Consider the following 13,103-nt stretch of genomic DNA (forward strand, 5'->3'; position numbering starts at 1 on the left):
TTTCAGCAGAACCTGTAGATGCTGCGGTGGGGTTTTGACCCTGTCTCAAAGAGATGATGCTTTTTCAGGAGCGTGTTAGGAAAAGATGGATGTGATGAATCTGATGCTTCCAGAGCATCTATTAATTGGAAAAACTCTACCCTGAAGAGTGCAGGTGTGTGGCCTTCACAGCAGCCTGGATGGTTTTATGTATGGTGCCTGTTAACAGCTTGGCTTGCATGGGTGCTGAAGTAGTTTCTCTCCATAGGAGATCGGGGAAGGACCTGCCTGATCCTTCCCGTTCCACAACGCGTAAAATATGTGAACTTTGGAGATGGTGAACCGATTGTACCCCTGTGTTTTGGGCTGATGAGACCTTACCCAGAGCATTGGGTCTTTGGGGAGGATCTTGGGCTGAGAGAATCCGGAGGCTGTAATGCGAATTACTGGAGTTTAGAAGTGGTCTGTTTGGAGAGGCTGAAGGAATTGCTGCTGTTAATGAGTTTAGAGAAGATAAAGGGAGATGCTGGTCTTCAAGCGTGGGAAGCTGAAATGGGAATAGTTTGTAATCTGTCTCTGCGGGTGGGAGGAGAAGGAGCAGTGGGCTGACTCTACATGGGGAAAATAAATAAAATAAAATAATAATTAAAGAAGAAAAGATGAAGGACTGGAGTACAGAGCTGAGGGATGCTGAAGAACTGGAGGTTTGGATGCAGACTTCAGACTAACATGTCAAGGACAGGCAGGTGTTGTTGGTCCAGCCTACGGAGAGGGAATGGTCTCGGCTGGTCAAGGCCTTTTTTGCTCCGCCGTATTATTGAGCACTTCACAGCAATATCGGGTGTGTTTAGAAATAATCCTTTTGCAGTTGTGTAAACGCCTAAATAAAACCTGACTCATCTAATGAATTACACTGAAATCACGGGACTTTACACTTCGCTTTAGATAGGAGTTATTTTAACTTCCTCCTTAATGGTGAAAGCCCCAGTTTATGACATAACAGGCATGAATCCTGTAAAAAGATGTGATTAGGGGATTTTTAAAACTAGATAGGTATTTGGTTTTTGGTTTGTTTTGGGGTTTTTTTTTTGTTTGGTTTTGTTTTTTTTTTTTTTTTTTGTAATGGAAGGAATTTTGTTTAAATTTTCAGGAATATTTAAACAATTTTCCATACATCAGGTGGGAAGGTTGTGAAGTAGTGTCCTCGGTGCATTGACTGTGGAGCTGCAGCTCCTGGTTACAGCAGTCTGGGCTTGAAAGACGAACGTCGGTAATGGTACTCATCACATCTGAACGTACTGCTGCATCTGCAAACGGTGTCGGTCATTGCATCATCAGGTGGGGGGGCTGTTTGATAGATTATAGTTTGGTTGCTGGCTTCATCCTGACAAATTCTATTTGATTTATTCTGGTTAGTGTGGACTGGCTTACCCTCTGCAGTTTGAATCACTATGAGTCTCGGTGCTTGCCAGTGGACGTGGATTATAAGTACTTCAGAAATACAACTGCTGAGATTGTTTTTTCCTGCAAAAGCTGGTCAGACAACTGCAAGAACTGGCAAAAGAGTTCTTTGAAAAGTGTTTGAGAGTAAATGTACATCTGTGAGAGAGAGAATGTATTGATAAACCTACCCTTTTTTATTGCAGCATGGAAACACAGTTTTGAATTTGAATTCCCTCTCTGAAGTTGTAGTTCCTTCTCTTTTCCTAATATTGAATTTTTGTGATACGAAAGCTGACTGTTCCAAGTCTGAGCTGTGTAGTTTTAGATATGCTGTCCCAAAATCTTCACAGCCTTTTTATGGCTTCATTGAGAGCCACTCAGCACAACATGGAAAAGAAATCTCTCTTTGTTTTCATTTCCAGAACTGTGGGCCTGCAGTAAGCCATATATATAATACGTGAGCAGGAAACGTATACTTTACCAAAGTTAAGGCTGCAGTTCATGATGTTTCTGGTTTTAAACACATCTAAGCCAATCCTCTTTTAAATATAATTTATCACATAGCGTTTCTTCATAAGTGCTTTGAATTGGACTAGATGACCTTTGAAGGTCCCTTCCAACCCTAACCATTCTATGATTCTGTGATCTAATGCTGGTGAGCAGGAGTCCCAAAGAACCCAAGCAACCAGAAGGAACCAGCTCACCGTCGTACCCAGCGCTGCTGCCTCCTCATCCTGGCTGCATGTGTAGAATCTGATTAAAAACGGTGAGGAATTTTTCAATCAATGTGGCAAATGTCGCTTTGTACCGGTGGCATGTCAGCCCCGCTGTCAACACTGTCATTTAATCCTTTTCCGAGCAGACCTGCTAATGCAGTGCTTAATCTGCTGCTGACAACCAGTGATTTATATTCACCGGAGACCTCGGCGCCGCTAATTGAAATGGATTTGAACTGGTGTTAGCTGTTCTAGACTGGATTTAGAGACTTGCTCATGATACTGAGAAAGACCAGCTATATTGGATCAGTAGAATTTAAAAATTACTATTAGAGAAGTTACAATTTTTGGCTGTGTTCAGATCTTTAAAGATAACTTTTTTGAACAGATAGTGTATTTTCTCTACAAATTCTTGTTAAGCTGCATGTAGTCCATGAATGCCTGCGCCTTGCTAGTGTGCTTACCTGAGAAACTGGCCTCTGCAGATCAGAAATCATCATTTCTCGGCTGTCTGCTGTAAATTTTTTTCACACACAGACTCTTTGCTGCATGTGCTGACCTCCTCTTACATGAAAATGAAAGCAAATGTAATAATTTGTCCACCTGAATTAGAGACGAAGGGACTAAGCAAGTAAGACAGTCTATCAAGCTTGATTATTCTAAATGGGAATTCATTTTGTTCAGTTAATTGGCACTTTGCCTCACTCAGTCTCTTACGTGTAAGTGATTATTCCAATTTGTGTTTTTAAAATCTAATTATTTCCATCTCCTTTAAGTGATCTTTACTGCAAGTATTTGTACAGAATGCATGAGGAATTGTTACTGTCAGATACAGTGAGTGTACTGTAGACAGTCCCATAAAAAATACATTTTTGTGATGAAATTTAGCTTTTCATCACGGGGTGTTTCTAACTTGCCTCTGAGGAGCGGCCATACAACAGAACGTGCAGCTGAATTTCGAGGAACATTTCCCAAGCAGAGAGATCCCTGCCCAAGTTTTTTGCTGCTTGCTGGGCTGCACCGAACACACGTGCAAACATCTCAACGAATATCTCAAATCCTTTTTTTTTTTTTCTTCTGGATTTTAGGACATCCTAAGTCTCTGCACCAGAAAGAAAAGGGAAAGACACTGGATATGTTAATTTTTTCTAAAGCTCCTAAATTTTAGAGTGAGTCAAAACATTTAACTTCTACCAGACTTCTGGAAATTTGATTTAGGGCTTAAGGTATAACTGTGAGTAACAAATGTTATTGAATGGTCACCCCAGATGAGAGGAACACTGAAGAGCTGTTTCCAGCTGATGCCTCGCGGAGCGGTGGGGTGCTGCGTGGGACGCGCTCGCCTGCGGAGCTGAGTGCAGGAGCCTGAGGTCCTGCTGTTCACAGGCTTTTCTCATTATTTTGTAAAAACGTCATTTAAATGGATAATTTCCATCAAAGTGCTGCAGCTGTAATGCTTCCTTACCTGCCTTATGACATAATGGGGCAATAAAGTCCTAACCAAAAATGAAGTCACGCAAGAGCTGTTCCAGTTAAACTGTAACTTGGCGCTGCCGTGTGCGCCAAGGTTGGGTTGGCAGAGATGCAGTGGGAATACCAGAGCTTCAGGACAGAGAAAGTGGCTGCGGTCAGTCCGATGGGAGATGAGAACGGCTCCCAGTGCCCAGGGTTCCCGGCTCCAGGTAGGGCAAACCTTGAGCTAGCTGGAGAAAGCAGACACAGGGGCTCAGGACTCTTTAGCAACACCAACTGTGTTTGGGGGTTTATGGGTGAAAAGCAGAGGGAGCACAAGGAGAAAAGGCAGAGCAAGGACAAGCAGGTGGCGTTCCCCTCTTCCCTTTTTGGAGGTTTTTTTTTTCTTGCCTACCTAAAAAGACTGATAGTTGTTTGCTCTTGGTGTGGCCAACATCCGAGGTGCCAACACATTTGTCAACCTACAGTGCCAACGCTTTCGTGTCTCATTTTTAATTATATTTTCTGAATTGATGGTGCTTAACCTTTAGAATCTTACTTTTTCTAGCACTAAAAATTTAGGACGTGACCTGGGGTGCATGATACTAAATCCTAGGGGGAAAAAAAACAAAACCCAGCAGTCCCTCCACCATCCTGTGCATTGGATGGGGTGTTTCACTGTTTTATTTCTGCTTTAGGAGGATGCAGGGTACAGGTATCTATTTAACCAGCCCTGAAATAGCTTGTGCATCAGGCTCCTTGAACAAAGTCACACAGCTGGAGCAATGCCACGCAACATGACAAAGGTTTTATTAGCATGTTTTTTTAAAGCCCAGGTTTTATTCTGTCAGGTCAGAGGAGGATTCAGTTCTGCAGCAAAAAATAGAAATTAAGCTTGTGTACTGATCTGGTAATCACTGAAAATAATGCCGGTTTTCTCATGTTTTGGGGAGCTGAGCTGTCCCTCGTGGCATCTCCTTGGGCCGTGTGAGAAGCAGTGGCAGCGATCCCGGTGCCTGGAAGAGCCGTGCGTGGGCTTCACGCCCTCCCCACGTTTCTGAGCCAGTCCTTATTGGATTTCATTTAGATTTCATGCGCTCTGCCTCCTTGCTAGGATTTGAGTTAGCTGGGCAAGTTTACAGTGATTTTTTTTTTTTTTTTTTTTGGTCATGGTATGAAGTTCTCTATTGGATATAGCAGCATTTATGTATATACAATGCAGACTTTTAAAACTGTGATTGTAACAGGAATCTCTGGCACCTTTTTAGGGTTTCAGATAATAGGAAATAGCAAAGAATCCTTCACTACAAAAAAATACTGGTCCGTGGAGTTAAAGGCTTAAGTGCCTGAGCTGTTTGCCCATGCGTATCCAGGAAATAAAGGCTGGAGGTAGTGGGATCTAAGTAGATAAAGATGCATTGCATCCCCATAGGGTTATGAAAGCAGTTCCTATTTCTTTATCCAGGCAGGGCAGCAGCTGCCTTGCAGCAAAGCCGTGTAATAATGACAGCGTATGTCTCTACCTGGATCTTTTCCTTTCCGATTTTATCAACAAGAGGCTTCTGTTGTAGTACGCGGTTGTTCTTTCTTGTTCAGCAGTGCTTCTCTGCCTGCCTGCTCTCTCTGGAGAGGAGTTGTTATTTTTTACTTTTTTTTTTTTTTTTTTTTTGATGGACTGTATCATGACTTCGTACCTTCTTGAGGACGGAAAATGCTGCTGTGTCTATGGCGGAGAGGTTTTTTGTTTCAAAAAAAATGAGATAGTTGAGGTTCTGTATGTGAAGTCCATAAATATACAGATTCAGTAAAGCTTACAGTGTTTTTATATTATTGCAGCTTGCTCACCTCCCTGTCCTCCCCAGTTTGAAAAGCAGTACTGATTCCTTGGTCTTATCTAGTGCTGGGTTCTGCTAGGCTCAGTCTCTGGCATCTGCCTCAGTGCTGCGGCACGCCTTCTAAATTTGCTATAAATTTTCATCTTTCTTTAGCAGCAGAAATGCAAAGTGATTAATCATGGCTCCGGACAAAAATGAGATCCCAGAATTTGCATAATCTCTGTAGATGTGTTTATTTCTGGTAAATTGTGGGGCAGCAACTCTATATTCCATATTCTATAAAGTGTTATATTTTATTACGTTCAAGAGAACAGATACAAGATGTCTGGCATGGCTTTTGTACCTGTAAAACTCTCATAACAGAAATTTTGTGAGAAACGTAGATGTTCCTTACACTTTCCAGTCTTTTGGAAACCTGCCCGTAACTTAAACTATTATGTATTTTAACAGTGAGCTGGTGAAATCAACTTTGCTCTGTAAAATCGTACAGCAAAGCAGCTCGCTGTCACTGCTGGAACGGATTATCCCGAAGTCCAGTGGATTTAACAGCCTGTGCCGAGGGTGTAAAGCATTACATTTGGTGAAGAGCAGCATTCAGCACCTCATTCCTGGCAATGCCAACCCTTTCCCTATTGATTCCGCTTTTATTCTGGATTTATTCCCGATTTCCAAATCCTCTTCCTTCCTTTCCTCTCCTTTCAGTTTACATGAACTGCTGCTGCGTGTTTTGAGCTTCCAGCGTGCTATTGCTTTATCTTCCTAACTTGTTGAATTTTGGAAGGTTATTTATGATGTTAAATACAATGTAGCTTAACTGGATTTTTATAATACGAATTGCTTCTAAAATTAGACCAAATTCCACTGGAGGTGTTTGTTTTGTTGATGGACCCACTGCTGGCCAGGGCCAAGCCAATTGGTAGCAGAAAGTTCCGTGATAACGCCTCTGCAATAACGTATTAAGAAGAGGAAAAATGAAAATAAAAAAAAAAAAGGAGAGAAGATGTGAAGCAGCTGAATGGGGGCAGAGAGGGGGAGGTGCGAGCCTTGTGGGCCTTGCAGGCCTCACCCTCTGGCCCCCCGCGGGGCAGCCGACTGGGCCCGACTCAGCCCAGCCCGGCTGCAAGAAGTGGAGAGGAGATGAGCTGGATGATGTGAAGAGATTCTGAGAGGCGTCTGCCAGCCTGTTGTGAAGAATTTTTCTGGTGAGAGGAACAGCTGCAGATGCCAAGGTCAGTGAAGAAGGAGGGGGGCAGTAATGCGGCTCCTGGCCAAGATTCCCCTGCAGCCCGTGGTGATGACCATGGTGGAGCAGGTTGTCCCCCTGCAGCCCATGGAGGTCCACGGAGGGGCAGAGATCCACCTGCAGCCTGTGGAGGACCCCACGCCGGAGCAGGTGGAGGCCTGAAGGAGGCTGTGGCCCGTGGAGGGCCCGCTGGGACAGCTGTTCTGGAGGGACTGCACCCCGTGGAAGAGATGACCCACGCCGGAGCAGTTTCACAAAGGACTGTGGCCCGTGGGAGGGACCCCACGCTGGAGCAGGGGAGGAACATGAGGAGTTCTTCCCCAATGAGGAAGGAGCAGTGTAAAACAACGTGATGAACTGACTGTAAAACCCCATTCCCTCGTCCCCCCTGTGCCACTTGGGGTGCGGAAGGTGGCAGAGATAATTGGAAAATGAAATTAACTCCAGGAAGAGGGAGGGATAGCAGGAGGTTGCTTTGTTCTCTTCCGCATTATCCTGCTTTGGTTTTATTAGTAATAATAAATAAATAGTTGTCCCCAAGTCACATCTGTTCTGCCAGTAACTAACTTCAATGATCTCTCCCTGTCCTTATCTCAAACCTTGAGCTTTTTGTTATATTATCTCTCCCTCTTCCCTTGGAGGGTGGGAGGAGAGAGAGAGGGGCTGCGTAGCTTGGTCTGGAGCAGGACTAGGACTAGTTTTGTTCCTCAGCAAAGTAGCCTAGGTATAAAACTTCATATTGTTGATAGCAGTATGGTCCCCTGCTATGGCGACTGTCATACACAACTGTGAATGGGCTCGATTTTATCTAGTTAGGCCTGGCTAAAGTGATTTCTTAAAGCTGGAGTAAGAGGATGGGTCTCCTGCCGACAAAGCTGGCTTGCAGTTGTGAGAGCAGGTCTGCACGTGATGGTTAACACCGATATGTTTTGCAGTAAGCTGTTATGCAGAATTATTTGTCTGATCCTAAGAACGGCTAGTTCAGGGTGAACCTGGCTGTGACTGAGTCTGTTGGTATAAGACATCGAGTCTGCTTAAGTTATTAACAGTAGCAGAAGGAATTGAGTGAGTAAATCTGTCAGTAGGAAGCTGGACTGGGAGGAAAAAAAGGAAAAAGATATTTAAGAAAAAAAAATTATGCAAATGATACTTTTTATCATTCTTTCTTCACTCATTATGTTAGAGGAAAAAAAACCAGCTAGATGCATTGAGCTTCCAAACTGTAAAAAGGGATGCAAGAATAAAGAAATGCTATTAAATCTGTGCTCCCATGTAAAAAAAAAGTTTTATAGTTTTTTTTTTTCCCCTCAAAAACTGTATTTTGTCTTTTTACTCTCATGTTCTTTTTTTTTTTTTCCCCTTACTTCTGAGTTCTCATAACACTTAAAATTTAAAATAGCATCCTAGGGGCAATGGGTAGAAAGCACCCTGCCATCCCTTCCGGAAGGGTTACCTTGGTAAAGAGCATCCTCTAAGTGGTTTCAGCAGGCGGAAGGGCTGCTCTGTGCCTAACAGAGCCTTGAAAAAGAAAACAAATAATGAAGTGTGCTCTCAGGTGAGATTACCTGATGCTCTTCCTTTAGGGGTCTGGGTGCTTCCTAAGGCAGCTACAGTTCCTGGCACCCAGCTTGGCCAGAGCCTTGCTACTCCTGACATCCCTCCAGAGCACAAGAAAATTAATTTTTAAGTCTGTTTCTTTCTTTTGAAGAATTCCAGATGTGTGCCGAGTTTGAATTTAGTCCTAGGTATCGCGGAGAGGCTGAGAATAATGTTAACTTCTGAATAACACACGTGAGAGTGGCAAAAAGAAGTGGTGTGAAAGTTGTTGAAGGATTTTTTTTACATTCAAGTTCATCCAGAGATTATTTCTGTTGGATTCTCCCAATTTATATTGAAAGGAAGAATTTTCTAATGGTTATTCTAATGGCTGCCAAGTTTCTGGATTTTTATTTTTTTTCTGTTGTTAGGCAGTACTGTGTGATATCCTGTGGAAATTGTAATATTGAATATATTGCGTGGAAACATCGAGGAGCTGTGCTGTGCAGCAATACGATGGTTGTAATTTTAGCAATGGATGCAGAGCCACCATCTGGATGTGTTCTGCCATTTGCGAAATGCAGAAAGCAATGTGCCTGTGTTATGCTAAAGAAAATATTTTTAAATCAAGCAAGACTGATTAATGACTGAGATGGCAGCCTCGTATAATTAGTATGGTAATTAGGGACTGGAAAAATTAATAACAACATTTATTTTTTCCACATAAACTTCGATTTAGAGGGACCTAGAGTGTTTCTGGACTATTAATTTCCTGGAATTTCTCTGTAGTCTTCAAAGCAGCAGCACATTCTCATCACACTTTTTCTCTAACCTTCTCTACATTGGAAATTATTTTCTGATCTCATGAAACTAGAAATTCTCTGTGTTTGGAAGGTTTTGGTGAAATGCTTTGTGGCTTGCAGACTCATACCTATAGCACACGTGTTCTCCAGTGGAAAGTATCTATGAAGCCCCGTATGTATGTCCATATGACATCTGGTCTGCTTGGTGGTAAAAGCTTTTCCCCTTTGTTTCAGTCTCCAGGCATCTGTGATGCCAAAATTGTGTGTCGAAGTTACACGGTGCAGAAATATTGGTCTGGTGGAGGAAAATCACTTTGACCCTTAAGACAGGGTCTGGCCACACTGGGGTTTTGGGCTGCTTTCCCCTCCCTGGAGCCCAGCTGCTCCTACTCATGCTCTTTGCAGAAGGTATAATACATGCAATTATGGCAGGAATCACCAAAAATATGTGATTTTTTGTGTTTATTCTTGAGATTTGCATCTGTTCTCAAGATTCCAGCTGCTGGTACTTATGAGTTTTCTTTTGATCTATGGAAATCCCTTGCCACAGTGTCCTCAGCTGCTGTGTTTTACTGATATAGAGTAGCTTTTCTGGCCTGATTTCTGTTGGTTTTGAGTGACGGCTGAGCATCATCTTCTTGTTCTTGGATATAAAATATTCTTAATGAATTCTTAGTGCGTACAACTGGTATTTTCCTTCTCCTTCTGCATCAAAACTGAAAGTTAAGTGATAAGGCAATGGAAGAGGATAAAACAAGTTTTAAAACTTTCCTTATCTAAAGTAAACATTGCTTTTTCCTTTAGCTTTGTTCTGACATGAGAAATAAACATAATAATAATTTGACCTGAAAATTTATCTTTTGCTTTTGTTTTCTTTTAGGTCCAGGATGGAACATTCCTGCTTGCTGCTGCTGCTCTGTGTTAGTTTTCTGTTTGCGCAAGCTTTACCACCCAATGGAACAGAATTGCCAAAACCAACGACGACAACAAGTAAGGACATCACTTAATTTGCAGGGATGGGAGTGAGTGTGGAAAGGGACTTCTGGTGAGGTCTCCCTGGTGACATAGTCCTGGCTATTTTTCCAGGACTTTGATCCCATCTTGCCAGGTGACCTCTGTGTTTGATCTCCATGTGACTGGTGCGGTACGCTTTACTTTCTCTTTCCCATGTGTGGGAATTGCACAGGATAACTTCAGGAGAGGTGGAGGAGCGTGGGATGTCTCCTCTTGTCTCAGCTGCAAGCTCTCCACACCTCAGGAGCTGTCGCTGTGGATCTCCAATGTGATGGGACCTGGGCACAAAAAGTACGAAATAAATTATCAATTATCCAACAAGATGAACGTATTTAAACATCATGAGCAGCTATGGTCTTTATATGTGTTCTGTGTTTTCTAGTGATACGAGCTGTCTAAGGCAAGATTTGAGGAGATGGCTAATAGTGCAGGTGTCCTGCACAGGATTAGGTCAGGTGAAAAGTAGAAGAGCCTTTTTGAAAGACCTGAGAGCAATCTTCTACTCACCAGTCCACCACAGCGTCTTTTATTCATCCTTATTTCTATTTTTGGAATTTCTTCCTCTTCCTTGAAGCCCTCCTACAACTATGTCCTAACACATGACAGTCCTGGAGAGAGGCTCATTCAAGTCAAATAAGGGTTTGTTAGAGTTTTTTATTTAAGATGCTGATTCTACTCTTCCGTTCTGTGATGGGAATGTGTATTTTACTTGCATATTGTCCTTACCCCTTGTAATCCTACCTACCTGTCTTTGAAATCCCTGTGCTGGTGCGTGTCAGGCAGTTGTTTGTGCTCACGTCAGAGAGGGATTTCTGAAGGGATAGCTGCTCTGTGGACGTGGTTGAAGGGAAATAAAAGCTGATGGTGTTCCTTATAAACAGTGTGGTGAAATCCTGATAAGTTTTCAGGTGACTGTTGTTGACACCCAGTCTTTATAGGAGGGTGTTTTTGTGGTTTGATTAGTTTGTTTTTAATCTGCTTGTGAACTTTACACCTGTGTGGAAGGAGAGCCAAGCAAGAATCAAATGCCAGGCATGGTCCTTACCAAAGTCTGAGGCTGGAGAACAGTGGAGGTGAACAGTACAAGAACAAGTTACTAATGTTGGTCTGAATATGTAAAAAAAATGGGAATTGGGAAAGGGAAGTAACTTGTTAGTTGTATCACTTCCCACAATTTTAATAAAATTAGTAAAAAGGGAGTTTCTCCGTAGATGCTGTTTGTCTTCAAAGCTTAATTCAAAATTGTGTTGAATTTAAGTATGATAATATGGGTAAGAGTAATCTTATCACCTCTGTTTCAATTAAATCATATCAGTGAAATTAAGATTTACAAATGATTAGTGCGACTAAACTGTTTTTTTTCTAAGTATCGAAGCTTTCATTACTTTGCAGTGAGAAGTGAAGAGTTTTTTTCTGATAGCAAGTACGTGCACGCTGAAAATACATTGCTGTACAGGAAGTTCCAAGATAATAGGATTATCTAGTGCTTTGATAGCCATTGAACTAATACAATATTTTTAGTACAAGAGTAAAGATTTTTGATTGAAGTATCAAGAAAACTCCATTTAAAAGAATATGGAAAGAACTGAAGGATGCGAAGAAAAATCCAGCTTTTGTTTTGCATGCTAATTTGGTGAATGATCCAAAGAGATAAGATGCTTTTGATTCTGAAAGGAATGGTTATTGTTTTATCTGACTTGATTTTTAAAACATCTGTTGAATTAAAATGTTGGTTTTATATTTATTTTAAACAGGATACCTAGACCGTATGGCTCAGTTTTCAGCACTATTGCTGTTTTGCTTCCTACAAGAGCACCATGAAATTGCTACCATGAAATTTCACTTTCATTAAATCAGAATATTTTGGGGTTTATTGCTCTGCCATTTGCTGGATAGATTGCACTGCCATTTACTCAGATTATTCAACTGTATGAGATAAATATAAACCGGTATTTATTTATTTGGATTTGCATAAATAAATGTATATTTCAAGTAGATAAATCTGTCAAATGCTGTCAAATATGTGTGACAGACTATTAATACATGATGCTGTCCATTGCATTCAAATAATTCCTGGTTACTCAAATATTAATTACTTACCCAGTATTAATCACAGTCAGGATTCTTTCACTTCTTCTTGTATTTTCACTTGTTACGTACTATAAATGTGAAAGCAGCCTGGGAGTTGCAGTAGTAAAGCTTCTAAGCCCTTTCCAAATGTTTAAATTTCTTTAGTGTTTACTCGATGAATATTTCATGGGTTTCATGCCCATCTTTACAGTTTCTTTCCACTCCCAATATATTAGCGTGCAGAGGTAATGAGTTTGTCAGATGAGTGGGAGGTTGAAAAGCGGCAAATGGTGCAGCTTCTGATGCCCTATTTATCGCTGGATTGAACTTTGAAGAAGTTAGTGGCTGTCTTTGAAGGTAACTGAAGCAATGTGTAGAAAGAATGAAGTTGTGCTATACAGTAGCCAGAACGGGACCCAGAGACGGGGACTTCCACGCTAGACTCACGGCATGTCTTTCACTTGGAAAACGAGGCATCGTCTGAAATCCGAGTTTTGAAGAAGGGGGCTGGCTCATTTTACTTAGTATTCAAAAGCCAAAGGGATGCTTTGCTGGTAGAAACTCCGTTTCAAGATTTATTTTGAAAAGCAGAACTTCAGAAATAGGTGATTTTGAACCGGTGGTTGGAGTGAATCGCCTTCAGAGTTCCCTTCCAACCCAAGCTTTTCGTGACTCTGATTGCGGTGGCAAGCTGGGTTGTGCTCAGTCCGGCTGTGTGGCATTCAGCTCTGGGATGGCAAACAGGAGCGTGGTTCTTGCCTTTGCTGCTGCTTGCCTTCTCGTGTGCTGCAGGCTGTGGAGACTGGTTTGCCTTCCCTTCCTGACTTTTTCCATTGCCCTTCCTTTATTTGTCTATTTTCAATTTGGGTTTGGTTTCCATGTGTACCAAGCGCATCTCCTGGTTATCAGCTGTGTATCAGCTTCATCTCTGCTGTCAAGGTACTGTAAAGCACAAGGATTCTCTGCAGGACTGGGGTTTTCGTTTCCCAAAATAGCATGAGAGAGTTTAGTC

The 13,103-nt window shown here is 42.0% G+C and overlaps 1 protein-coding gene across 8 annotated transcripts in view; it reads left to right on the top strand.

Moving 5' to 3' along the window:
- Positions 1-13,103, top strand: part of PTPRE (protein tyrosine phosphatase receptor type E) — a 98,520-nt gene that overhangs the window by 52,194 nt on the left and 33,223 nt on the right. For all 8 annotated transcript variants that reach the window (XM_086752106.1, XM_086752104.1, XM_086752111.1 and 5 more), the window contains one exon: positions 9,888-9,997. In XM_086752106.1, coding sequence (XP_086608232.1) covers positions 9,895-9,997 — 103 coding nt within the window. In that variant the 5' untranslated portion in view covers positions 9,888-9,894. The remainder of the gene's footprint in view (positions 1-9,887; positions 9,998-13,103) is intronic.

This window comes from Chlamydotis macqueenii, chromosome 7 (assembly GCF_036417535.1).
Source record: "Chlamydotis macqueenii isolate bChlMac1 chromosome 7, bChlMac1.mat, whole genome shotgun sequence".
Classification (NCBI taxonomy): domain Eukaryota; kingdom Metazoa; phylum Chordata; class Aves; order Otidiformes; family Otididae; genus Chlamydotis; species Chlamydotis macqueenii.